Raw genomic sequence first — 27,754 nt, forward strand, 5'->3', positions numbered from 1 at the left:
CCCAAGTCCTTTCCTTTTTTCATTTCAAATATCCCTATACCTTTTTTTAGACATTGCTTAATCCAATACGACATTTTTTTTTTTGTCAGTTAGAATTATATGTGGAAATGGATTCAGTTGAAAGCTTCTAGTGTGAAGAGGTAGAGGCGCAAAGACACAACCAACTCATGGAGAAAATACTTAGTAATCACAACTAGCCACCAAATACACAACAATCACAACCAAATCAGGGGAAAAATGGACATAAACCGAATGAATTACAACTGAACTTGACCAAAATAAGAGAAGATTCAGCTCAGGGATAGAAAATGTCCATGCAGGAATTAATAACAAAAGACTGCTTGGTGGCCATATCAGTCATAAAGATAGGGAGAGGCAAGCACTACCTTTAGTCTGGCGTGTGTTGTTGGCGACATTGAAGGTCGAGTGGCGGAAATGTTGGTTGCTGCAATATAACGAAAATATGAAATACCAAAACAAAACCACTCAACACAATTCTAGTACTGGAGGTTTATTAAGGTTTCACTCTAAGACTAATCTTGTTCATATAAAACAATGGCATGCCTCATAGTGGTGAGATTATACCACTAGCGTGACACCGTCATGATACACACACCTTCATAAAGGGTGGACAATGGCCAAAGTTAAATTTTAAAATAATAATAATAATAATAATAATAATTATTATTATTATGCAACTTCTTTGAAATACAAAAAATACAAGTTCTCCAAAATACTTTACTTAGATTCATTCAAGCTTAACGATCATATGACTCTCTTTTATTTACTCTTGGAACAACGTTACGGTTGTATTCAACCCGATATTCTGATTATGATAATTTTCTATTCTATACCATACCCTGATGAATGGCCCAAAATGGTCAAATGAGAGAAACATTTATAAGGAAAATCAAAGACTAGGTTTTGTGGTCTGAATAAAACAAACAAATGCAATAATCAATAGTTAATAGTTATTTCATACACGTTGGAATGACTTCTAATCATCTTTTACACATTGCATGATTTGTTTTTGTTGAACCTAAGATTTCAAGTTTTGTGTAATTATATATCTACACATGGATTTTGATGATAACAAATGAATTCAAAAAATAAAGGAGTCTCAAACTCAAGTTGTCTACACAATGGAGTCAAGCACATCAAGGAAACAAGCATGAACAAGAAGGAAACAAGTTCATATTAAAGTCATAGAGTAATGTTGTAAATCTCTTAAAAATTTGAAATTAGGATTAAGGTTCAAAATTAATTTTTTATCATAAAACATTAAAATACATTTTCCACATGTGCATGAATATTTTGAAAATTAAATTTGAAAATTTTGAAAGATGATTGATTGTCATCTTTCACATGTGCATTACATTATTAAAGGTTTGAATTTTGAAAATATTAAAGATGATTGATTGTCATCTTTCATATGTGCATGTTTTATTTGAATATTTTCAAAAGTGATTGATGCTTTTTTTGACTTATGCAAAAGGTAGATGATTTTGTTTGAAATATTTGAAAAGTAAAGTGTGCTCCTTTTGTTATATGTAAAAAGTAAAAAAACTATATTTGAAAAGTAAAATGTGCTCCTTTTGTCATATGCAAAAAGTAAAGAGATTATGTTTGAATTTTTTGAAAAGTAAAGTGTGCTCCTTTTGTCATAAACTAAAAGTAAAAGATTAGGTTTGAAGTTTTTGAAAAATGAATGATATTTTCTTTGACAATTGAAAAAAGAGAACCTTTTATTTGAATTTTTTTAAAAAGTGAATGATATTATTTTTGACATGTGAATCTTTTTAAATTTGAATATGAAGTCTCATATGCTTATAAATAGATCATTTGAGAGTTTCACATTTACAATATCAAAAATATATAATATTCATTCAAAACTTTCATTCTCTCTTCTTTAAGCATTGAGCCTTAATCCTTGTTCATTTTGAGAGAAATATAGTTTGCGCTGTATTGTTCTTATTTCACTCATTGAGGAGTGTTTTCTAATAAGCTACCCACAATCAGCTCTTGTATCAGTAAAAGGGTGTGTATAACCCTTGTGTGTGTAGAAAGTATTCTACACAGGGAATAGTTGAATCACCACGTGTAAGATGATTGCAAGCGTAGAGGGTGTTCTACACGAATCTTTTGTAGAGGTATTGTTCAAAGGTGTAATAGATTTCTATCTCTACCTAAAGGAGGTTAAATAGTGAATTTGAGAATTTTCAAGGGGTAGCTTGAGGTGAGGACTTAGGCAGTGGGGCCGAATCTCGTTAACATACTGAGTTTGCTTCTTTCTTACATTTACTCTTTATATTTATTGTTATTTCGTATTTTGTTTATATTTTATATTGTATATTTGATTTATAATTGTTATTTTTTTTAAATACAACTCAATTCACCTCCATCTTGTGTTAGTCATCTAGGCAACAGTTTCACAAGCCAAATTAATCATCAGATAACCAAATACCTAAATCGTAGAGGGAATGACTTTTGTGGGGTTACCTGACAGCTCAGGAGGGTGGGCTATGCGTGGCGGCGACGGTAGCAGCAGACCCTGGTGCAATTTTGCCCAAATCAGCCAAACTTGAGATAGATAGAGAGATAGACAAAGAGTTAGACAGAGAGAGAGAGAGAGAGAGAGAGAGAGAGAGAGAGAGAGAGAGAGAGAGAGAGAGAGAGAGAGAGAGAGACGATTGAGAGGGAGAGAGATGCACCCTTACCTTCAAAGGCGTTGTTGTACGATGGCCACACCTCAAAAGGCACGAATCGAAGGGGAGAGGAGGTTTTGCCAAGCCAGGTAGCAACACCAAGGCTCCTGAGAGAGAGAGAGAGAGAGAGAGAGAGAGAGAGAGAGAGAGAGAGAGAGAGAGAGAGAGAGAGAGAGAGAGAATGGGTATCACCTTGGACGAGCCCGGGAAGGTTGGTTTGCCCTTCTGATAGTCGAGAGAGGTTCGGAGGTCGTTCAACGACGCCGGGGAGGTTGGTTCGCCCTTCCAACACTAACGCTTGGCGGTCCATTCTCGGCCTGCGACAGTGACAACTTTGTTCGTTTAGCCTGAGATAGAGAGGAGAGCCCAAATGAAAATGAAAGGAATCGAGTAGGATTTAAATTTCAAAAGAGAAATACTTTGGGTTATCAATTTTTTTTTTAATTTTTTTTATTTAGTAATTGAGAAAGTATTTTTTTAATGAAATTATGAATTCTTTTAAAAAATTATTTAAAAAGAAAAAAATTAAAAAGAAAAAATTTGCCTTTTTCAGAGATGAAGTAGGGCTTATTTTCAACAATATTGCTATGTAAAGTCACTGCGTAGTCGGCAGACGATATGGCATATTATTAAAAAAAATGAAACGAAAAAATGGAGAATCCATTCTCAGATTCTCGCTTCTTGCATCGGTGCTCTCGTCTTCAACTTCGTGGTGCCATTGGTGTGGTCTTCCTCTAGAGCTTATTTTTGGTTTCAACCTCTTCAAATTTTCAAGTGGATTTGTGCGGGTGGATTATCTTCTTTGGGTGGCTTATTTGCTTCGAGTGGGTTATCTGACATATTATTAAAAAAAAATGAAACAAAAAACCAAAACAAAATAGAGAATCCATTTTCAGATTCTTGCTTCTTGCATTGGTGTTCTCGTCTTCAGCTTCGTCGTGTCACTGGTTTGGTCTTCCTCTCGGGCTCTTCTTTTGCTTCAACCTCTTCAAATCTTCAAGGGGATCTGTGCTGGTGGGTCATCTTCCTTGTGTGGGTTATTTGCTTCGGGTGGGTTATCTGATTCGTGTAGTTCTGCATCAAGAAGCCATGGCCCCTACCACTGAACTAAGTCTTCACTGAACTGGTCATTTCCTCCGAGTGGGTTCTGATCGTGGGTGTTTTCTAGTTCCTCTTAAATTCCCACCAGAACTTGGGTGAAGTTCCATCACGGTGGATACTAGTTGGCCGAGAAGTAAAACCTCAGGATCAAACAAGTTCACCTGCGAAACACCTAGTAAATAATATCAGAAACTGTACAATGGAAAAACATCATTTTTTACTTGCTCGTGTTTCCTGATTTTTTGGGGGTTGTTGTTTTGTGGAACAATGTTGAAAAAATCTATTGGTAGGAATAATATTGCACGTTGGCTAAGTTTATTGTTGAGAAATGTAGATTCAAGCTGCAATTTTTGTGTATGTATTGTAAAAATTCTAGACATCCTTTTCAACTTGATTTTTGTAGGCTTTTCCATGTCTGTTTTCAAAGAAAATGCATGTTTATTTTCTCTATAGTAGTAAAAGAGGCAAAGTGGAGTTGTGGTTGGGAGGATGAGGAGGAAGCAACGAGAAACTCAGAGAAATGAAGCAAGTTTTCGTGGGATTTAAAGGATTAGAATTGTTTGAGAAGGTTAGAAGAGAGAGGAGAAGATGAGTGGAGATGAAAAAAATCAAGTGTTGGAAAGAAGCGGAGTTGTAATTGAGAGGATGGGTTTTGTAATCACGGATTGCGTATCCAAATCGAATACACACCATTTCATTAAGGGAAAAATATAATTATAAGTATAATTATGTACTAATCTGTACACTAATATGATGTAATTGGTCAAAAAGTAAATTTTATTAAAAATAATATTAATTTAAATTTTAAGTATAAATAAATTAATATTAATATATAAATTCGTGTGTAACTGTATTTATATATAACAAAACTCTTCGTTAAGTCATTAAAACTGTTAACCGACTTCTCTTAACAACTACTCTTACCGGTCGTTAAAACTGGTAAGAAAATCACGTCACACTGCAGAGAAGTCTGTCGGTAGGGAGAAAGACTGTCAGCAAGAAACCTGTCAACAGCAGAGAAATCAAAAGAAAATTAAAACTAAAAACCACGTCAGATAACATAGTAAACCTGTGGGAGTGTATCGTAATCCTCGGATGGCATGGCTAACGTGGCTATTCAAACTTTCCTTTTTTTCAAAAAATATCATCTTTATTCTTTTTGGGGTAGGAGCGGGTAGCCGGAGGGAACGAAACGCTCGCTCGGTGATCACTGATCTCAATAACCAGTCTGTCACTGCTTCCTTATCGGTTCCAACTTCCAACATTAGTTGGTCGTTAAGAGGCATTCAGAGAGACTATAATTTCACCAAAGCTACATTAATACGGCGTCGTTAAGAAACATAGAGAAGGAGATGTACGGAGTATCGGTGACGCGATTTGCTGGAGAGAACGACTAGTTAATGTAGCGGGCCAAGGAAAGAGGATCAAAGACATTGAACCGCAAGCGCACGCTCTCTCGAGAGGGAGACAGGCAGAGGAAGAGAGATTTTTGTTGGGGGGTCTTTTTTGGGGGGGGGGTGGTGTTGGTGTGGTGTTGGTGTGGATGGGGGCTATGGCGGAACCAACAGCAGCTGTAGGTGTCACTCGGAAAGAGAGCAATTTATGGAAAATGGTTTTTTCCGTGGTCGGAATCATGACCACCCTTGTTACCTACGGTGTCTTGCAGGTTTCAACATCATTTTTCCAATACTTATATATTTTTTTGTTTATATTTAATATCCTCTGTAGATTATGACTCTTGTCTTGTTTCTAGTTATATTACGTGATTAGTGTTGGCTCCCAATCACATGCATTTTGCGTTGAATTAAATTCCGATTTCAACTATTAACTAATTGAAATGTTGATTTTACTGATTAATCTTGATTTGGATTATATTGCAAATAGATGAAATTGAGTCATATATGCGCCATTTATGTTAAGCCGATGAAATTGAGTCATATAATTCGCTGACGATGTCTGTAGGACTTTCATTACTGGTGCATGGCATGATAGAAGATTTAGGTGATCAGTTTGAAAAGTTGGCGTGAGGAGTTTCTAGAATCTTAAATGTGAGACACCGTTGGCTACTTGGGTGTGAGCAAACTATTTCCTTGAAATTTTAGTGGCCATGGTTGAACTTATACTGACAATTTTTTCCCAGTTTTCCGGGTCATAAATCTTATTTCGATAAGTAACAACAGAAAATTTACAATGAAATCTGTTCTGATCTGCAAGAAAGATCGAACCATTTGACTCTCTGATACACAAAACGAATTGATAAATACATAAATAAACAATCCTTGCTTGGTCAGGATTTGAATGCTTGCTTAATGCTAACTCATTATCACTGGTGGGGCCACATTTTGTACCGTGAGAGCTGACGCATTTTTGTTTTCTTGTTTTCTAAATGACAAAATCAGTTTATTAAGAAGAAGCAGAATGTGCACTGGTCATTGTCTGTTTAAAAAAAAAAAAAAAAAGGAAAGAAAAAGAAAAAAAGAGTAAAGAATGAGGTGCAGGGTGAGGCCGTGGGTCAATATCATTGAGTGCATCTGTAACCTACCAATCCTATATGTACGTACCTATATATGACACGGTAATTAGTTATAGTCTACAAGTGGTCAATCATGCTATTCGAAGCAACTCAGAAAAGTTGGTTTCATGCAGGAAAAGATCATGAGAGTACCATATGGGGTGAACAAAGAATATTTTAAATACTCGCTGTTTCTTGTTTTCTGCAACCGCATCACAACATCTGCTGTATGTGCAGGTGCTTTACTGGTGAGTAGCTGTTAGTGTGATATTTTTGTAGGCTTACAGGGTCAGTTGACGTTGATTCCTAGAGGGTAAAACTGATGATCACCCAATTGGATTTTTCAACTGTGTTTAAACTGCAACCTATCTAATAAACTGTGCTGTGAGCGTGGCTTTGGTTGATTCAGCAACTTCTTGGATTATAATTCTTTTTTTCATTTGTGATTTTTTTTTCTTTTGTTCTAGGCTAGTAAACAAGCCTTGGACCCAGTGGCTCCAGTTTACAAGTACTGCCTTGTGTCAATATCAAACATGCTAACCACCACATGTCAGTACGAGGTAAGCTGTCTAGATTTTCACATTTCTATGCATTGTTACTCACTCCATAGGCAAAACTAATCTGCTCGCTTTCTATGTTTCTATTGCTAGTTGATTGATTATACACACTTTATTGACAAAGGTTTGCTACAGGCCCTCAAATATGTCAGCTTTCCTGTCCAGACACTTGCTAAATGTGCAAAAATGATACCTGTTATGGTAAGTTAATTGTGCATTTATTTATTCTGGTAGTGACAGTATTCATTAATTTCTTTGTACAATCCTTTCATTGTTTGTATAATGTATTCCTATGTCTATAATTGAAGAACTGCCTGTTTTGGGTGCGTCACATTGTGCTTTCTTCTAGTGCTATTCCTATATGAGTGGGAAGAAGAACAGCTGTTCTTCTGTTTTATTATCCCTTGTGAGTCTTTAAATTTGGGAATTGATTACAGATTTTTGACAACCACTCACTCTTTATCTTCTTTAGATTTCCAACGTAGCAGTTAAAATTAAATTCTTGTTGACACTGTTGTATATAATTTGTAAATTTCATATCATTTCTGAACTTAGTAACTCTGGTTATTGCAGATTGCTTCTGAAAATTGCTAAGCAAATTGTTGAAACACAGTTTATGGACTCTCTCTCAATTAGTGCTTATGAGTGATGGATTTACTGGAGAGTCAATGCATTCTTGCTTTTCTTCTCTCACAATGTCGTTTTCTTTCATGTTGATTGCTTCTTTCTCCTTTTTTCCATGGGGATGGGAGAGGGGTACTTGGTGGTTCCACGCACATTCATTACTATCAAGATGGATCTTATGTGGCAGAAACTTATGAGAAAATGATTGTTTTTAGCTCCAGTCTGCTGTGAGGTTGAATTATAACTTGGTCTCATCCCCCGCTTTTAGGTAGATTGAAGTCCCTCATTCAAAACTACAGTTACTGGCAAATTTTAGTCTTGTTACACCAATCTGTCATTAAAGCTTGTTAAATTATAGGATGTGTGGCTCTAGTCTGACTGAATGAACAAAATTAACTATGAAATCTGGATAGCATGTAAACCATCAATCTTAAGTAGACAATTCAAGAGCAACGCCTGTAGATTCAGAGGAGCATGTTTGAAGAGGACGATGGCCAGGGACAGTTAAATTATAACTTCTAAAAGAGGGCATTGGATCATGGAATGTATCTCGGTGACTAGCTTTTCCATCTCTATTAATGGGAAGTTGATCGAGACATTCCTGAAGATTAGGTGAAGTGATGGCTTTGCTTAAACTTCTCTTTGTTTTTACCTTGACCTTTTACCCCTCATGAAGTTCATTTAGTCAATTGATGAGCTGTATCATCTTTCCTGTTTTTTAATATGGAGAACCTTTAATCTTCTGCATGTTATGCTTCTCATTATGAATTGTGTATCACACAGGTTTGGTGCACCCTAATTATGCAGAAGATATACAGAGGACATGACTATTTGTTGGCTTTTCTAGTGACGCTGGGCTGTTCAATATTTATTCTATATCCGGTAATAACAGTGGTGCTGTTCTCAAATTCTTTGCCTGATTCATGACTCTTTTGCCCTCTTTTTTTTTTTTCTTTTTTATTTATATTTATATTTATTTATTTATTTATTTTTTGGTGTATAAGTAAATGAACAGAAGACCTAGCCCACCTTTCACCACTTGACCTAAGGTTTTTTGTGCACAAGTTGATGTTTGTGTTTCTTGTGTTCAAATCAACATGCAACTATATTTTATGTACTACTGTAACTTGGTTTAATTTCCTTTCACATGAAGTTCCCACGAGAACTGAGTGTGGCAATAGAAGAAATAGCAAGCTACCCCAGGTTAGTTTTGTTTGATGTTTAGTCACCCTTGTGGATTGTTTTCATGCGTTTCAGCATTTAAAATGGTTTTTGTTGTGTTGAAAATGTTATCTTCAATTCATTTATTTCTTTCTTTAATAAAAATAAGTGGATGACATATCTTTTCAAGCTATGGAATTTATTATCGAAATAACCTCAACTATGACAGTATGACCACATTGTCATTTGAGCATGCACACTTGATTAGGTCATTTGACAGCACATGGAGCAGTAGATGACTTAAAGTCACTACTATAGTGAATTTTGTTCTCACGTGTCTACTTTATAAATTAATGCCTGTGTTAATTCATGTATGGACTCTGTTGAGGACACACAAGAACCTGACTAACTTGTCTTTTAACTTGAATATGATCCGAACTAATTCTTGTGTTTGCTTCTATAGGCAGCATCTGATATCAGTCCATACAGTAGAGCAAGGGAAAACACCGTTTGGGGTGTCTCCCTAATGATTGGTTATCTCGGGTATCATATGTGAAACTCATATCATCTCATTATTAGGATAACTTATCTCTATGATAGAAAATTTCTTTGCTATTAGCTATTAATTATATTTTTTTTATCAATATTATGATGTAAAAGTTGTAAATATTTATGCTCCATTATTATTTTTTTATTATTTTTTTAGAAAAGTAAGAAAGTATATTAATAAAAGAATAGGCAAAATGCCACGTTCAGTACAAAGAATGTCCTAAACTACGTAGGATCAATAGAAATAAGGAAATCATGTAGATTTTGGCCATTAAAACTAACAGCAATAGCCCAAGTACAAAGAGTTCTAAAAAAGAAAACTTTCAGCTCCTTCATTGATCTCTCTTTGTTATTTTATAAGCAACAAAAAATCATGAAAATTATTGTTATTTTGTTAAAATTCTTATGCCTTGATGCTTGACTCTCACACATGGAGTTGTATAAATGGTTTTTTTCTAACAATTCTGCCTATTAAACTAAATTGCATACATACAAATAAACATCTAGGCCATTACGGCAATACCATACTACCTCGATGCTTCATTGCTTGTCATCCTCACATTGGCTTGGTCATAACATTTGGCATTTCTATTTTCTGATTGTGTTGCAGTGCACTTTAGAATTTACCTTCTAAATGATAATTGAGAGGTTTTTCTTCATTTCCTGTGAATTCAGATGTTCATCTATGTGGTTACAGGTTTGATGGATTTACAAGCACATTCCAAGATAAACTTTTTAAAGGCTATGATATGGAGATACACAACCAAATATTCTACACAACATTGTGTTCTTGTATTTTTAGCTTGACAGGCGAGTTTTTTGTGTTATGTCAATTTTGTGACTTCCTAAACACTCAGGTTACATTTTGGCTAAGGATATACATGGGAGATGGGCTGCATGAAGAAGCATTATAGATGTGTACAAAGTTTTTTTCTTTACTCTGTTTGAGTGCATTAAGATTGTTGTATTATCATGGCATATGCTTGATGTGCACAGGATTTTGTTATTTCACTATGAAAGTTACCATCAGTAATTGATTAGTGTTAGCTTGGTTCAAGTCTTGAGATGTGAATTTTCTTTTCATATAAATAAAGATCAAAGATTTTATGCCAGTTGAGCTTTCTCTTAATATTGGATATAGTTTAGTGAATTCAACTTAACCCTTCTAAGGCTTTATCCCAACTAAATTGTTATCATTCTGAATTGATAATTGGAAATCTGTGAGATGGTACTTCTATTTGAAGTTTAGCTATGTCAATCTCTGCTACATATTTTGTCGTGGAAACCACATTAAGCACTAACACATGTTGCATGGTGGGACATCAAAACAAAACTCCGGATATTTTTTTTAATCTCTACGTGTGACAGAAAATTTGTGTCATATAAGCGCTTGAAAAACATGGTGCAATTTATCAGACTACTTTTGCAAAGGACACTCTCTCTACCTATCAGGCATCTTTTTCTTTGATTTCATAAGTGTAGGCATGAAAGAAAAATTGAGTTGTCTCTCAAGAATGTGTTATAATGGAAGTAGGCTGAGGTTGGCTCAAGTGGTAAGAGCTTTGGTCTTGGTGGTATGCTCCTTCTAGGTCTAAAGTTCAAACCTTGGGTGTAACAATTTCAAGGGGCCACATCCCATTGTTGAAAACTGATCATTTACCTGATTCATGTGATTGGTACACATTGCACGGATCTGGGTTTTAACTGAATAAAAGACATGAAGCATTTCCACAGTTTCAGTCATTTGTTGTCATGGAAGTAGGCTGAGAGTTTGAGACATTCTCTAAGCTGTGTTTGGATGCTGGAGTGATTTCAGATGATCTGTAACTAGTAGTAAAAAAGTAGTGAATAGTTTGTGAATAGTAGTGAATTGTTTGTAAATGGTAGTGAAATAATTTGAGCCGAGCTCGTATTTTGTGTACCACACATCTTCTGTAGGGTTATAGCCTTATCCAGATGCAACCTAAATTTATGCTATACAGTAAGTCATAAATGGAAGTATTCTCATATGTAACTGGGGCAGGATGACTGCCCTTCCCTTTTTCAATTTTCATTTGATCAAGTAATGTGATTGTATTTCAATTTTCTGTAAGTAATAAATTCTAGAACAGACAAAAGCATGTACACAAGCATCTTGTACTACTTTTAGATTATATTTTTTTCTTTGTTGCACTTTAGCGGTTGGTGATTGATCTGTTTTGATGTTCATCATTTTGATTTAGGTCTTATATTACAAGGACATCTACTTCCAGCAATAGATTTTGTTTCTCGCCATAATGATTGTTTCTTGGACATTTTATTGCTTTCCACTGTAAGTGACCTTAATCTTCCCGATTACTTTATTCCCTTTTTAAACATCGTTTTTATCAGTATTTATGAGATTTATTACCTTTTGTTTCATGTTCTGTTTTTATGATGATTTTTGTTACAGGTAGCAACAATAAGTCAATTTTTCATTTCTTACACAATCCGCAATTTTGGGTCCCTTACGTTTGCCACCATAATGACGACAAGACAGGTAAAGTATAAATCTCCATAGCAATGGTTCATCTTCTATCGTTTGTGCCTCACAACTATGTTTCTGGTGATGGTATCTTCTCATTCTCTCTCGTTGTTGATGAAGTTGGTGAGCATCATGCTGTCATGTGTGTGGTTTTCCCATCCCCTTAGCTGGGAACAGTGGATCGGAGCTGTAAGCATCAAGTTGAATCCTATCCTGATCATTTTTTTTTTCAAATTTGTTTTGGAGTCCAACCACACTACATTGGATATATCGATCAGGTTACAGTCTTCGGTGCCCTTTATGCAAAAGGCTTCTTGAAACCACCTCAAAAATCTTCACCTTCAGAAGCTTCGGAAAATGGAGTTTCTAGTCCTGTGAAGCCGAATCCATGATGAGGGCCAGTTTTACGCTTCCTATGAGGTCTGGAATTCAAGACTGTCTTAACATAGGTAATAGGCAGCTTTAATTTTAAGCATAAAGCTGCATGTTGGATACTGAGAAAGGCTAATGCAAAAGTAGTTTAACATAAACCTAGAGAGAGCATCGCATGCACACGCATCTCTCTGGATCCGCAGGCAGCATCAATTCTCATATACAGTATTGAAAGGATCCTACGAGTCCACATTTGTTTAATTTATTTATGTAGTTTTGAATGGGAATGATGAGAGAACGTTCAACGCAACTACTTCGGCAACGTTTTGTTTGAAAGAAAAGATTTTGAGGTTTATTGTTGTGCTCATTATGCACTTTTGAGAGGCCGTAACATACATTTTTTATGTTGTATATGTCATGTGTACTTACTACTTAGACTATGCCTATTTCTCTCATTAATAAAATTCTTCTTATAAAAAAGCACTCATTCTATGTTGTTCATAGTATATATTTATCAAAAGAAAATGCATTAATAAAATTCACAGATATTTTGAGATATTTTTAGTATCTAAATAGGCTCTTATACACTTACCAGGGACCGTACTTTATTGACGATCATATAGAGGAAATCAATATGATCAACAGACTTTGATCGAGACAAGAGACCTATAATGAGAACAAGAAATAAATAGCAATTTCATCCTCTATAAGATATTATTGAACCTCACCACTTAGGCCACCACTCTACACAACTGAACAACAATAAATCGACCTATCAATTTTTGCACTAACCATTGATAATGTGCCGCATAGGCACTCCAAAAAAACATTGAAAGAATCCGTATACACCCGATCCCCCTCTGTTTCCTCCAAATCTTTCCCCCTCCCCCATCTCTATGTTTCCTCCGAATCTCTCCACCCTCTTTCTCTCCATCTTCTGCCCAATCCCACACGACGAACAAAAGGAACACTGTCCTTGCTCTCACGACGACTCACGCTAGATGCCGACAAACATAGGTATTTTCTTCTCTGCGTTTTCTTTTCTGCATTTTCTTGAGATTAGGGTTTTTTTCTCTGTGTTTTCTTCCCATTTGAAAATGAAAATATTTGGGGTTGTAAGTCATGATCATGCTTCTAAAATCTATGAGTTAGTGCATACCCTTTAAAGCCTCATTCCTTTCGAGCTCTCTATAGGAGAATACAATGTCCACTCCTGCTTGAAGACCAGTGAAAGTAGTTTCACCTAGTTGAAAAAATATGCTCGAATTGAACATTCAATTATCAAATATGTATTGGGGCCATGCCGACTATTATGAATGAAATCTTATAAAAAAACATAGGGTTGTATATTTAGTTTGTAAGTGGTGTAGAAAATATCAAATATGAAATTGATAGATTTATTTCATACTTTGAACACTTGGGTAATTCTTCAAGTGTCTTGATAGATTTGTTTCAATTTGTAAGTTAGGAACTTGAATATTTCTGTCTTGTATTTTAATTTCACCATTCTCTATGTAAGAAGATCTACTCACTAGGTCTCAAGATATTAGATTGCGTGAATGATGAGTACATCAATAGATATGTTGAGATTTTAGACAGTTCTAATTCTAGCGTCGATGAAATTGAGATAATTGAAGAGGATGGTGGGGTTGAACTCGACAGGAACATGCTCGAGGAAGGCCATACAATGTCATCTTCATATGTAAAGCCGTATGTGGGGGCTAGAGTTTGACAACGTGCCTTCTCCAATGAAACAAATCTATCAAGACACTTGAAGAATTACCCAAGTGTTCGAAGTATGAAATAAATCTATTAATTTTATATTTGATATTTTTTACACCACTTACAAACTAAATATACAACCCTCAAACTGTTTTTTTATAAGTAAAAGATTTTATTCACAATAGTCGGCATGGACCTAGTACATATTTGATAATTGAATGTTCAATCCGAGCATGTTTTTTCAACAAGGTGAAACTATTTTCACTGGCCTTCAAGCAGGAGTGGACATCGTATTCTCCCATAGAGAGCTTGAAAGGAATGGGGCTTTAAAGGGTATGCACTAACTCATAGATTCTAGAAGCATGATCATGACTTACAACACCAAATATTTCCATTTTCAAATGGGAAGAATACGCATAGAAAAACACCCTAATCTCAAGAAAATGAAAAAAAGAAAACGTAGAGAAGAAAATACCTATGTTTGCCAGTGTCCAGCATGAGTCGTCATAGGAGCAAGGACGACGTTCCTTTTGTTCGCTGTGTGGGATTAGGTGGGAGATTGAGAGAAAGAGGGTGGAGAGATTTAGAGGAAACAAGGGATGGGGGGAGGGAGAGAGATTTCGAAGGAAACGGAGAGGGAGATCGGGTGGATGCGAGTTCTTTTTAGGTTTTATTAGGAGTGTTTACATGGTACATTATCATTGGCTAGTGCGAAAATTGATTTTATACCCATCCAGCCCCAAGATTTTCTTATCCAATTAACTTGGGCTTAAAAAGTTCACTTGCATGGTTTTTGTTTGATTAGATCTAGTAGTTTATTTTAGTTGGGCAGGTCTCACAGACTTTGACGGCCTCAGAAGATCAGACTATGGTATTTCTTTTGTTGCATTTCCTTAATTGAGCTAGGTAGAGTGTAGGCCCAGAACTCTATATTTCCTTTATGTTTGTTGCTCCATGTTTATTTGCTTAAGTGGACTTGAGAGCCTAGGACCTTACTTATTTGTTACTAGGATTCTCGTGAGGGTATAGATACCCAGTAGGGTTGTGCAGAAAAATCACAGATCCAGTCCATTCGAATTGCCCAACCCGACTCGGATGCTAAATACGGTTTAAACTAATGTTCTAGTTGAACCCATGAAATCCGGGTTTCAACCATGCCAACTCGCCTAAAGTCATCTTCTCATTTCTACGAGGAAGAGATCAAAGATGGCGGCCTCCTTTGTGTTTACAGTGACGAACGGGTATAGCAACATGCTTTCGCACAAAGAAGCATGGGTGTAGACCATTCTCTTCGTCATCACCATTACCTCCCATCCCCATTCTCTGAAACCGCACCTTGTCAAGTGAAGCTCAAAGCAAGCATGGACATGAAGACGAGGAGACAATTACTCCTGTTAGGCGCTCCTGTCAGGCGAGAAAATCAAATGGCAGATGGATATCCTCGTCATCAGTGTGTTCATCAACTGTGATTGAGAATCAAACATAGCGAAAAAATCTCTCTCCCTCCATGGATTCTTCTCCTTCTTCTTCAATATCATCTTCACCTGGCCATGGCGGCCTGGCTCTCATCAAGTGTTTCTCGTCTTTAAGCATTTATCTATCTATTTATGTACTAAGTCCTCCAAATTCTGAAGCTGAATATGAAATTGGGTTTGATTCTTTCTCATTTCTTTAGGGCTCGAATTTTGGTTTCTTGGAGTTTTACTTTTCACCAAACTTTTCACCAAAGAGAGTAGAAGACAGTGGCGGCCAAGGCTATACTAACTGTAGACGTCACTACGATGGTTAGTCCGACATTGAAAGCCACTTCTGTCGCTGCTACCTTCAACGAACACGATCCACCTGCTAGTAACAGAACCGCCATAGGAGAGAAACATTTGGTGGGCATTTGGGGGAAAATTCAGGTTGACCCGATCTGAAATGGTCGGAGCGGGATTATTGTTTCTTGTTGACGGGTCGGATTAGATCAGGTCCAAACCCAGCTTGGGTTGACCGGGTTGCAGCCTAAATTACCCAGCGTTATTCTATGTAAGACATTCTGTAATGTTAATTGAATCTTCTTTATCATTTTCCCTCTCATTTTCTTGGAAGAGCTCCCCTAGAGAAGAGCAAATCAGTATTACCTTATCCAATCCTCGAGGTATGTTTCAGGGAGTCAATGCCATAATTTAATTTACAGAACTGAGAGTTGGGAAGAGGATGAAGTGGAAAATTTGTGCAGGTCTATGGTGCGTAAGTCCCATAAAAGCTCTTTGAAAAAACCCAAAAAAAAAAAAAAAAACCAATTAAAATCCATCCGAAAAAATCCACATTCTAGTAGTTGATCCCGCTTTTTCTAAAGGGCTTGTACATCCTGAACTTATATCTAACATTACAGGGATTAAGCTGATCATAAGTTCTAAGGTTTGCACTAGGCAAGAATACAACGTGGTAGGGTGGGGAATGAAGGAAAAGGTTATTTACTTTTACCCCAGTTAAGCTCGGTGTTGACAGCTCTTTGATCAAACCCTAATCTATCAAGATCCGACTTTGAGTGCACGCGAAATTCCTGCCTCAAAGACGTTTTAGTGATTATAACATGTGAAATTATCAACTTTCAGGCAGCAATAAAAAAAAAAAAAAATACAGCCATTAGTAATCAGTTACATTCATTGAGGCCGCAACATGAAAATTCTATTAGCATCCCACAATACTCTCATTACCCCAATTTTTGATTCAGCCTCATCAAAAGAAGTGCCGGTGGCTTCAGACGGGTATGGAAGTTTCGCCCCTCTGTCAGCCTTGAGCTCATTAACATCCACAACACATCTCTCTAATTCCTCCAGGTTCTTTCCATACCAGTTACCGTGTACCTGGTACACCTTTCCCTTACCAATCTCCTCTCCTTTCACATCTACAAGCACAACAAACTGACCTGGCCTGCATTGAACAAATTCTGCAGGACCAATGTCAACAAACTCCGCCATGGCACTCCCAGAGTTCTCACCATTAACACTTCTCAACATGCTTCGAGGATCTCTTCTCTCCTTAGCTCTGGCATTAGCATCTTCACTTGGTACTGGTACTGCCCCACCTTGCTTGTCTGGAAGGGCATTGTCAAGATCCGAAGTTGTACGTACATCTTTAGCCGTGCGGGCCAGCCTGGCTTTTCGATTATTCAGCCTGAGGAAACGCATTTATCAATAAAAGAGACATCCCAGTAAGTTTCAGAGTTCAATCATCACCAAATAGATATAGAAATTATTAGAATAGAAGCTTGACAAAAAAGATTTGGCAAGATTTTCAAGAATGTCCAAAAAAGTAAAGGGTAAAATTCATCATTAGAATTGTGTGTTCGGTTTGGAGTAAAAGTTGGGTGACCTTGAACCCAGATTGACCATGTAAATTCCTTTTTTTTTTTTTTTTTTTTAATAAGTCAGTTTGCCAACGTAAATTTCCCAAAGAACTCCCAGCGGTGCCACAAATATTTCATTATTAGCAAACATCTATTCCAACATCTACTGATGCAACACCTATTATGATTCTAGGACCCCCCAAGTACCAACAATGTTATCTAGTGACATTTTGTGGACAACCAAAGGGATCAAGTCTGTCTTCAAAGTAAAATTTCACCTAAACCATCCATAGAACTGAAGAAAAGGGAGATAAAAGGGAAACGATCCAAAGGTACCGGACACATTAAAAAGATATAAATCTCACGGATAGATATCCCCTCCAGAATGTTTGCACCTCTTAGGATATCTTTACTTTTTTGTCACAAAGTACTTGCCAGCATTGTGATTAAGGGTGACAGTGCATCATCTTAGATTCCCAGCTATACATTAACCTCTAAAATGACATTTTCACAGCAAGCCGTAGAAACTGACAAAATTTTGCAAGAATCACAGAAGCTCCAACCTGTTTTCTTAATTATCATATGGATCTTTAAGTGAAACATCAAAAAGGAAAGAGTTAATAAACCACTGGTGCAAAAGCTACCGTGAACAGTTGAGGCATTCTCACCAATTTTTTAGCTGCGAAGCCGTAACTTCAGAACCCTGGAAAAGACAATGGGGGAAAATTTTTAAGAAAGAAAGCCCGCTTGTATTTACAAACAGAATTTACTCGAACAATTACCAAATTATAAGGTGCATTTGACATACATGAAGACTTAATTTTTCAGCCCATGTTTGTATTGAAGTTGCATTTCGCTGCATATCAGGTTCATCCAAAAGGGCCCTTTCTATAAGTGTTATCTGTTTATCATTCATTATAGTCCGCTTCCGTTTTTTCCGCTGCTTTTCTTCAGATTGAACCATTGGAACCTTTTCATCCTCTGCATTTCCTCCAAACGCCCTCTCTTTGATGTGCTTGTGGAATTTTGATAACTCACCACTTTCCATTTGATCAGCAGCATTCTTTCCTCTTGATGAGCTTGTGTCGGAACCACTAGTTTCAACATTCTGAACATCTCTATCAATCACCCTCAAACCTCGAGATGCAACCTTACCAGATATACCTTTATCCTCCTTCCTATCTTGCCTCATTATATCATCACCTTGATCCCCACGATCAGTTTTGACATAATACTGCTCCACTTCTTGAAAATCAGAGTTCTCTGATATTTCCTCCTTCAAGTTAGCTCTTTTGTACTTAGCTTTTAGAGGTTCTCTTCTCGGTAAAGGTGATGAGCATCCCCCAGTACTCTGGGCCTCCTACCAGGAATCAAATGTTACTTCTGAGGTCATTATGCTGAGAAAAAGCTACACCATCACTTGAAAACTAAAGAAACCAACTTACACATTGGCAGACACATACCATTAGTGACTAACACGACAATATACGTATTTACTTAACTCTACTTATGTTTAGTCCACAATGACTGTCCTGAGTTCAATTTTATCATCAAGAAAGTCTTCTATCATAAGTCTCCCCAGGTGATTTGAATATCAAATAAAATTGTTTGCCAAATATCCAGTTCAAATTCCACATCAGTCAAAATGTGATCACTGACCACGGCATTCACCTGATGATTTTCACTGGCATTGAGTTTGGAAAACTTATCCCAAGATGTTGAATCCTCAAATTTGTTATCCTTGAAATTGCACCAGCAGCATGGTTAAAACACATAAATTATTCATAAGGGAATAAAGGAAATTGATCAAGTAAAGAACAACATAAATACGCCATTAATTACTAAAAGCACAAAAAATTACTTGGACTTGATTTTCTTCCAACACTCCAGAAGTAATCAGTGATTGCAATTGGCCAGAGAACACCCTGCAACAAAATTTGAATAAAAAATAAAACTATGATGCTAAATCTAGGAAGTCAAACAGATGATGTTTGTGTTGTGTTCGCATATACAGGTTCACTAAAAACGGTATAAAGAGCATAACAAACACACAGATATAAAGATATGATTGTGAGAGAGAGAGAGAGAGTAGGGGCAGATCCTCATTTGCATGAGGAAGCCACACAAGTGACAACAAAGCCAACTTGTAGAAACATAACAAATAAGCTTTTCCACCAATCTTTGAGGTTTTAACAAGGAAGTGATAAAGTTTCCAACGACTCTGGGGAGAGGAAGGGGTGACAAACTACATAGAAGAGAGAACTGAAAGGGGGTATATATTTTTTTCCATCTCTCACTTGAGATGCACACTTCTTAGGCAGATCAGGTAGTGATTTGCATTCCAGTTAGGTTCAATTCCATGAGGTTATTCCCGATATTGAAAGCCACATTTCTATTGTTTCCAAAAGAGATTCGATCCTTCATCCGTGTGGCTTTAAGCACCCACCTTTTAATTCACTTGGTGAAATCTACAAATACTTCAAATCCAAAGCGAAAGTGTAACCTAAGTGATTGCAGTACTCGTAAGGTTACTTTATCTCTATATATCCTTGGATAGACCTATATGTCTGAAGAAAAATAGGTCTATTTATGAATGCATAGACATGAAGAAACATTTTCCTGGAGGTCCCTGTTGGATGGTCTTAGCTTGAGTCTATTGCTGACTAGGATGTAGGGTGGCTGGAATGAGTCCTCGTAGAGAATGAGGCTTTCGAGGAGGCAAAGGATCTTAGTGGTGATAAGGCCCCAGGCCCTACTGGTTCATTGCTAACCTCTTTTAGACCTGCTGGGAGGTTTTCCAAAGATTTGAGAATGTATTCCATAAGTTCTACGCTCGAGGCAAGTTCGAGAACAGTCTTACGCTACCTTTATTGCCCTTATTCCCAGATAGGTGAGGCAATGGAGATTAAGGGCTTCTTTCTATCAGCTTGGTTGGTAGTGTATAAATTTATCTACGAAGTCCTTGTTGATCAATTATAGATGGTGTCGGAAAATATACTTTGCAGCTCTCATAATGCTTTCATTAAGAAGCGATGTATATTACACTAAATTCTCATAGCTAGCAAATGCCTTGATAGCTTAATCAGATTAGGCATTTCAGGTGTGCTTGACAAGCTAGGCTTGGAGAAGGTCATGATCATTTGAATTGAGGTTTCTTGCTATTTTACTCGGGATATGCAGTTTCAGGAGAGACGGTGCCAATGGATAACACATTGTTTTCCTTGATTGTTTTTCATTTTTGATAGACGGCTCCTCTTTGAGTTTCTTCAACAGTTCTCTGGGATTGCAACATGGGAATCCTTTATCACCACTGCTCTTTGTACTGGCAATGGAGGCACTGAGTAGAATGTTGTCAACTACAATGAACAAAGGGCTTCTTAATAAGCTTCTTGGTGGAGAATAGAAATAATGAAGAACTTGTCTTGTATCATCTCAAGTTTGCTAACGATACTCTGATCATTTGAGAGGCTATCCAGGATTGTATCCACCATTTGTGTAATTTATTCCTATGCTTTGAAGCTGCCTCAGGATTGAAGATCCATTTGGACAAGTCATAATTAGTACCAAATTGAGTAGTGGATAACATTGGCGGTTTCACACATATCCTTGGTCATATAGCCCTTCCCATGAAGTATCTAGGTCTCCCATTGGAGGCACCATTTAAGGCAAAATCCATCTGGAAAAAAGTAACAAAAAAGATGGAATATTGGCTAGCAAAGTAGAAGCGGCTTTGCTTATCTAAAGGTGTGTGGGTTGCATTGAGCAGGAGTACTCTCTCTAACTCAGTTGACCTATTAACTTTTTCTATTCCTTATCTATATAGAAGTAGCCCAACATTGTGGGATTTCTTGTGGAGAGGTATCGATCAAGGGTTCCAGGTCTATCTAGCCAGTTGGTCCAATAAAATAAGAAATTCATGAACATTTAGCCCATTAAAATCTATTGCCCCCACTCAAAGGAACAAAGTTCTAAAAAATAAATCTTTCAACTCATTCATTGTGGTCTTGCGATCTGTAGCTTCAACTCTCCAACTTGCTAGAAATCCACCAATCTTCTAGGCATGACCCATGATATTCCCACTCCTGCAAAAAAGTAATCTCATGTGGTCCTGACCAACTCGCAGTGTAGAAGCAAATGATCCACCATTTCACCATTCTTCTTGCACATGCAACACCAATCCAACACAATGATCTTGCGTTTCCTTAGGTTGTCTGTGGTAAGGATCTTTCCTAAGGAAGCTGTCCAGACAAAAAAGAAGAAGAAAAAGCTACTTTCAGAGGAGTTTTAGTCTTCCACGGAAAGGCATTCATGCCTTGGCTAGTCAGGATCTGGTAGAATGATCTAACAATGAATCTACCCTTCTCAGAGGGGTTCCAACTGATTTTGTCTATAGCTCCCACTATCTCTCTTGTGAAATAACAAAGCAAAGAACTCAGTGATGACATCCAACTCCCAATCCTATGCTACTCTGATGAAATCAACATTCCATTAATAGAAGCCACTAAGTAAATCCATGAGCTCAGCTACTGAAGCATCTTCTTGTGTGTTTCCACTAACCCACGCCATGTGAAAAAATATTGGAAGAGGGTGGGGAGAGTTCTACTGTCTTATTAGATATGAGGCTGGTGACAAGTCTAAAATCAATTTTGGTTCGATAACCTTTTAAGACTTGCTTCCCAGAGTTGTTTCACTTATTCCAATGCAGCAATACTTCGGTTGCAGAAGACTTACAAATTTCTGACAATATGCAACAATGCAATGTCACTTTTATTATAGAAACCCAGTTGGGAGATAAAGATGTTTCTTTGTTCGTATTCCTTTCAGTGGAGAAGAGGTAATGATGATCAAATATGTTGGACTCCATCAAAAAGACAAATGTCTGAGGTTAAATCCTTTTTCAAGGAGCTCCTCCCTCCAGTTGGCTCTTCATTTCCTTAAAAGTATGTTTGGTTGGATTAGAAAAGATATAAACAATTTGAGGAAGTGGCATATCGTAATCATGGATGGGTGTTTTATGTGAAAGCAAAAATAGGGAGAGAATTGATCACATTCAGCTACACTGTGAGTTCACTAGGGACTTATGGGCGGCAATATTCAGCATGTTTAGGATTGAGTGGGTTAGGGCCTAGAAGGTCATGCAGTTGATGGCAAGTCGGCAGAATCCTTATGGGTGGTGATATTCATCATGGCTACAAAGTGTCATCAAAACATTGAGTTTGGTGAGAAATATAGGTACATGATTTTTATTTTTTATTTTTCAATACACACAACACAAATAGCCCTATTGGATTAAACGAATGACATCCCTCCTCCTTTTTCCTCTATTGGCGAGGAGGCACTATTTGTAAAGATCAGGAGCTGGGTGTTTCTCAAGCAGTTTTCTGCCAGATCTATATGGAGCCAAAGTATAACGCTTGACTAGAACCACACTAAAACATCTTAGCATACTAGAGTGTGGAACCCACAGGGGGACAACAACAAAAAAAAAAGATCTAGAAGCATGTCCATCACATCTTTCTGAAGGAAAGTGGAAGGTATTTGGTTGCTAGGTCCAGCCAGGCTATAGAAATGATAGGTCTAGTTCATTAATTTGTGTAAGGGGCTGCTAATTACATTGCACCAAAATTATAAATGACATCAATGTAGTAGCTATCCAAATTTGTCATGCTCTTATTTAAAAACCTAGCAAAAAATGGGGAAAAAAATAAAAAAAGAAGGAAAAAGAACGAGTTTTACAGCACCTTAAAAGCTGGACATCATCCTCATTCAAAAAGCCAGGAACTAAAGATTCTGCATGGCTTAACAATGAACCTGTACATACAAGATACTCATGAGAAATGTGACAATATCAGCAATTATGATCACTACGAAGAAAAAAACAATTGAATGAGTGAGAATTACGAAGGTTCCTGCAAACAATCACAGCTTTCAGAGCATCAGGACTACTGGAAAATTCAGGTGATGATTTAGATAGGTCCATTTGCAAGCACTCCAAAAACTTCAGAAGGAAGAGGTTCCTCTCCTGCTCTGCAGTAAACAAAAAGCTTGACTAATAAGTTCAAGAAGTACAGGAATGAACTTAAGAGTTGCAATAAAATTTACAAAATCATTGATAAAGAATCAACCTTCACAGATTGTGGGAATAAAACAATGGAGATTTGCAATTATTTTGACAAATAAGGATGTTCTCTGATGTTCATAGGAAGCCTGGGGCATGTTATTTGGAACTAGGTTAAATCCCAAATTTGTTCTATTTGGTAGGCCCAATGACGAAAGTTTGTCTAAAAGCCATCCAGCCGCTGCAAATGAATCATACTCAACACTAGCATCTTCTTCCCTCGATGGGAGATTAGATGAACACCAACTGGATAAAAAATCTCCATGAGGAAGTGAAAATATTGCAGTCAGAACTTTAGTCTGGAGTAACACACAGAAAAGATAGTCAAAAACCTCATCAAGACAAATGCTCTGATGGAAAAATATAGATGAATGCGCACTATATCCATCAAATTTACATGTATACCACACATGACTTTCTCAACTGTATAAGGAAAAGACAGTAACTCAATTTTGTGTAAATTTCTCACTTTTTAGTGAATCATATCAAAGTTTAGTAGTGTTAAAAAAGTCAACATAGTAATTAAGAAAAGTAAGATAAAGGAAATAAAGCAAGGACTTCTTTTGTTGGTAATTAGATGAGAGCGCAAAAAAAAAAGTTCATAACCAGGCTTTGAGGTTCAACACAGCTTACAAAGTGTATAGTAATGTAAGATCGAAAATTAGAATCATCGGAGAAAATATCAGCAAGTCGCATCGCATTGAGTTGCAAAAAGCCCATTGGGAAACTTCTGTCGGGACAAGAGCTATGATGTGTGGGGTCTCTCCCAAGAGCATTCTTCAATAACTCAAGAACCTACATCATGACAATTATCAATGGCAAGCAGATTGACAGTAAGCAGGAGTTGTATATAGAATGTATATAGAACAGAGTATCCAGATCAACAATGGTTCAACCATGAATATCTACAAAGTTTAGTAGTACTAATAACATAATGCATTTTGCAGACCACCTTTTCATGTGAGTATCCAAGGGATATTCCAAATGGAATTTGATCCCCACTGAAGCGGTCATCCTTTTTGCTGGGCACTCAACAAACCTAGCCTCTGCTTATGGAGTTCAGTGCCCAAAGAATTGTGAACTTGAGCTAGTAGACAAGCATTTAAAAAAGTGACATTTTTTGGGGCACTAGACCCAGGCAAAAACTGTCAAAAAGCTGACCCCCATTGGTCTATCTTGGCTGAAGAAACCAACAAGCTGTACCAACATTTGCCATGGTCTAAGAGAGGGATAAATACTTTGAAAATTACAGTAAACTAACCTCTAGTGCAACAGACTTTGCCAAATTCAGGCTTTCTGGTGAGCTGGCAACTTCATCCAGGTAGGAAAAGCTTTCTGCTTCACACAGACTCAACAGCTGAGAAAAAAGGCAGTTGTGAATGGATCAATCAAAGAGGTTCATTCACGGGTGTACCATGCAATAGAAAACTGTAGTAGATTCAAAAGCATCTTAAGCCTCTAAGCAGATGTGAACAGTAAGCTTTCATCCATGACACTCACAATTGATAGGACTTTAGCTTTCATCCTAGAGAGAGAGGCCACAACTCTGGAGGACCCGGTAAAAGGTGGCACATTTAACTTCAAGATAGCTCGAGCCAGAAAGAGAACTCCACCCTTTCCACATATTTCCTGAAATAGTACCAATACAAGTTAAAAACATGAAATACTTTCAGGAATTACCAGCAAACATAAATAAAATGGGACCTAAAACTTTACAGAGATCCATCAATATAATCTTCCACGAAAAGATTGAAATACTGAGATGTTCTTCAACATTGTTCCTTTACAGCTGCACTCACACTGTTGTCTGCCAAGTGAAGATTTTGACAATTTAAATCTCCTTGTCCACTAACTCTATGCCTTTGCTTTTGAGCCCCATACAAATGCAATATTTTCAGTAATATATATCCAGTACACTTTTTACAGTTTGATAGCCTAAGAATGCATAGGAAGGCGCTTCCTAACATATGACTTTGCTTCAAACACGGAAGAAAAACAAAACAGAGAGGGAAGAAACCTTATTCCTGAGTAGGCGCTCTCGAAACAAATTTTGCTGGCACAACTGCTGAAGAAACTGTAATGAAGCCTCACATTGCTGGCATAAATAGTTTATATTAACTATTCGTTCAGCAGTCAGACTTGAATTTGTATAAATATCAGACTGGTGGGCTGACAGCTTGGTCCCAAGTAACCCAATGGCTGTGCAAACTGCTCCAAAAGCTGCATCCATAAAGATGTCAACCTGACACAGAAAGCTGCATGATCAGGGCATAGTTATGGCTGCCTGAAAAACTTTATAAATCAGAGGCGAAAAAATGTGACCGGTCTCTTAACTATGCATTAAATACCAAATTTTCCTGAATTATTGATTATTCCAATTTAGAACTTCAAATTTTAAAATCGGAGCAAGGTTATCCTTACCATGCCTTATAATCACTGTACAGACTGTAATTACATACATGAATTTTTATTTTTTTTTTTGGGAACACATAGTAACAATTCTGACATCACCCAAGATGCGACATTCAGGTATCTGATTGGCTTTTAGACAGACCAAAAGAGATTCAGCATTGTGTGGGGATATTGTACAACAGCCTCTATAGCTCTCCTCGCAGCTATAGAGGCTGGACAGACTTTCTCTAGTTCTCCAAGTGAGCTTAACTCAGCAAAGAAGAGAGCTCAAGAATTGAAAAGGTTTAAGTGGACAGTCAACGATGGAGTAGGAGAGAGGAGTTCTAACCGTGGAAAATTGAAGGGAAGGGCAACGGACGTTTTCTGAAGCTGAAAATCATTTCATGGGGGACTGACAGGAAAAGTGTCTCAAAATCAGAAACCAATTACATTGTTGGAGATAGAGTACACATCGTTTGCTTACAAGAAACAAAATTGGAATCTATCCCCCCAAGCACTATTAGGAGTTTGTAGTGTTGTAATCAAGTAGGGTGGCATTATTTACGATCCATTGGAGCATCGGGTGGCATCAGTGATGTGAAGTAAAAGAGTGCTGGAAAAGGTCGAAAATTGTACAGGGGATTATATGGTGGATTGTTCATTCAATAATGTTGTGGATGGATATCAATGGGTCTTCGCATGTGTTTAAGGTCCAGGTCCTAACTTAGATCGTGCAAGAAGCATACTATGGGATGAATTGGCTGGCCTAAGCAATATATGGGACTTGCCTTGGTGTATTGGTGGCGACTTTAACGTTACTCGATTTCCGGGTGAATGATCGGGTGGTTCTAGAATCAAGTCACCAATCGTAGATTTCTCTGACTTCATATATGAACAAGGTTTACTAGACCTTCCTCTTGCAAGTGGCACCTACACTTGGTCATGCAACCAAAACCACCCCAATTGGTCAAGGATCGATAGATTCCTAGTATCACCAAAATGGGAAGCACACTATAAGGAACCTATCAAAAAGAGAATTCCCAGGTGGTATTCAGATCACTTTCCCATCCTTCTTTATTGTGGAGGTATTCATGGTGGCCCAAGGTACTTCAAGTTTGAAAACATGTAGTTGAAATCAAATGGTCGAGTTTGACAATGGTGGTCTTCTTATCAATTTCATGGCACTCCAAGTTACATCATATCATATAAATTGAAGTCTCTGAAGAAAGATGTGAAGGCTTGGAATGAGCAAGCGTTTGGCAATGTGAAAGCTCAAAAATCTACTCTCTTTGAGGAACTCAAAGGATTGGAAGGAGTAGAGGAGGAGAGGGTATTATCTGAAACAGAGAGGGCTCACAAAATTTCAATTGGCCACAGACCTCGAAAGGGTTTCGCTATTGGAAGAAATATCTTGGAGACAAAAGTTGAGAGCACTTTGGTTGGAGGAAGGAGATAAATGTACCAAGTGTTTCCATCGGGTGGCTAATTTGCATTGGAGAAACAACGCCATATAAAGACGTTGATGATCGATGGAACGGTTTCTTCCAACCAAATCGAGATCACATATCACATTGTCAACTACTACAAGAGCTTGCTTTTAGAACAGTGCTCTTGGCGACTGCGACTTGACGGGCTTCACTTTGACGCTCTTGAATTGCAAGAAGCAAAACAGCTTAAGAGGCCTCTTGAAGAAACAAAAATCAGAAAAGCATTAAGAAGCATGGCAGGTAACAAGCTCCAGGCCGATTTAATATATATATAAGTAAATATATTATATTAATCAAAGAATTGGCAAAAGCCTGGTACAATGTATAGTTGCCCTAGCTAAGTAGGAGCAATGGAGATAAGAAAATCTCTAAGCCATTGAAGTCAAGAGCAATGGCCCAAGTACAAAGAGTTCTAGTAAAGAAAGCTTTCAAATCCTCCATCAATTTTTCTTTTTCCTCGAACGTCCGTTCATTGCGCTCTTGCCACAAATACCACATGATGCATATAGGGATCATCTTTCACACCACTTTAGGCCCCATTTGAATTCGGAAAGTATCTCATCTCATCCCATCTCATTATTGTTAACAGAGATAATTTAGGATACTTTGATATTTGAT

At 37.3% G+C, this 27,754-nt stretch overlaps 2 protein-coding genes across 6 annotated transcripts in view; one reads left to right on the forward strand and one right to left on the reverse strand.

Moving 5' to 3' along the window:
* Positions 1-4,906: 4,906 nt before the first annotated feature.
* LOC122292744 (UDP-galactose/UDP-glucose transporter 5-like) lies at positions 4,907-12,571 on the forward strand. 2 transcript variants are annotated; one of them, XM_043101232.1, is made up of 11 exons: positions 4,907-5,472; positions 6,453-6,566; positions 6,786-6,878; positions 7,011-7,076; positions 8,283-8,381; positions 9,124-9,203; positions 9,907-10,019; positions 11,432-11,520; positions 11,641-11,727; positions 11,833-11,901; positions 11,991-12,571. In XM_043101232.1, exons 1-11 carry the CDS (start codon positions 5,350-5,352, stop codon positions 12,102-12,104), a joined length of 1,047 nt encoding a protein of 348 aa, XP_042957166.1. In that variant the 5' UTR covers positions 4,907-5,349; the 3' UTR covers positions 12,105-12,571. The 2 variants fall into 2 exon arrangements, with proteins under 2 accessions (XP_042957166.1, XP_042957167.1); XM_043101233.1 differs by lacking the exon at positions 6,453-6,566.
* A 3,597-nt stretch (positions 12,572-16,168) lies between these two features.
* Positions 16,169-27,754, reverse strand: part of LOC122291820 (nodulin homeobox-like) — a 29,248-nt gene continuing 17,662 nt past the window's right edge. For 2 of the 4 annotated variants that reach the window (XM_043099811.1, XM_043099812.1), the window contains 12 exons: positions 25,276-25,500; positions 24,759-24,887; positions 24,520-24,615; positions 23,892-24,053; positions 23,266-23,557; positions 23,042-23,167; positions 22,882-22,951; positions 19,002-19,065; positions 18,812-18,880; positions 17,949-18,500; positions 17,809-17,843; positions 16,169-16,968 (listed from right to left, as the gene is read on the reverse strand). In XM_043099811.1, the coding sequence (XP_042955745.1) occupies positions 16,455-16,968; positions 17,809-17,843; positions 17,949-18,500; positions 18,812-18,880; positions 19,002-19,065; positions 22,882-22,951; positions 23,042-23,167; positions 23,266-23,557; positions 23,892-24,053; positions 24,520-24,615; positions 24,759-24,887; positions 25,276-25,500 (2,334 nt within the window). In that variant the 3' untranslated portion in view covers positions 16,169-16,454. Of the gene's footprint in view, positions 16,969-17,784; positions 17,844-17,948; positions 18,501-18,811; positions 18,881-19,001; positions 19,066-22,881; positions 22,952-23,041; positions 23,168-23,265; positions 23,558-23,891; positions 24,054-24,519; positions 24,616-24,758; positions 24,888-25,275; positions 25,501-27,754 lie in introns of all 4 variants that reach the window. The other 2 variants (XM_043099813.1, XM_043099814.1) reach the window with 2 other exon arrangements.

The sequence above is a fragment of the Carya illinoinensis genome, chromosome 13, assembly GCF_018687715.1.
Source record: "Carya illinoinensis cultivar Pawnee chromosome 13, C.illinoinensisPawnee_v1, whole genome shotgun sequence".
NCBI lineage: Eukaryota > Viridiplantae > Streptophyta > Magnoliopsida > Fagales > Juglandaceae > Carya > Carya illinoinensis.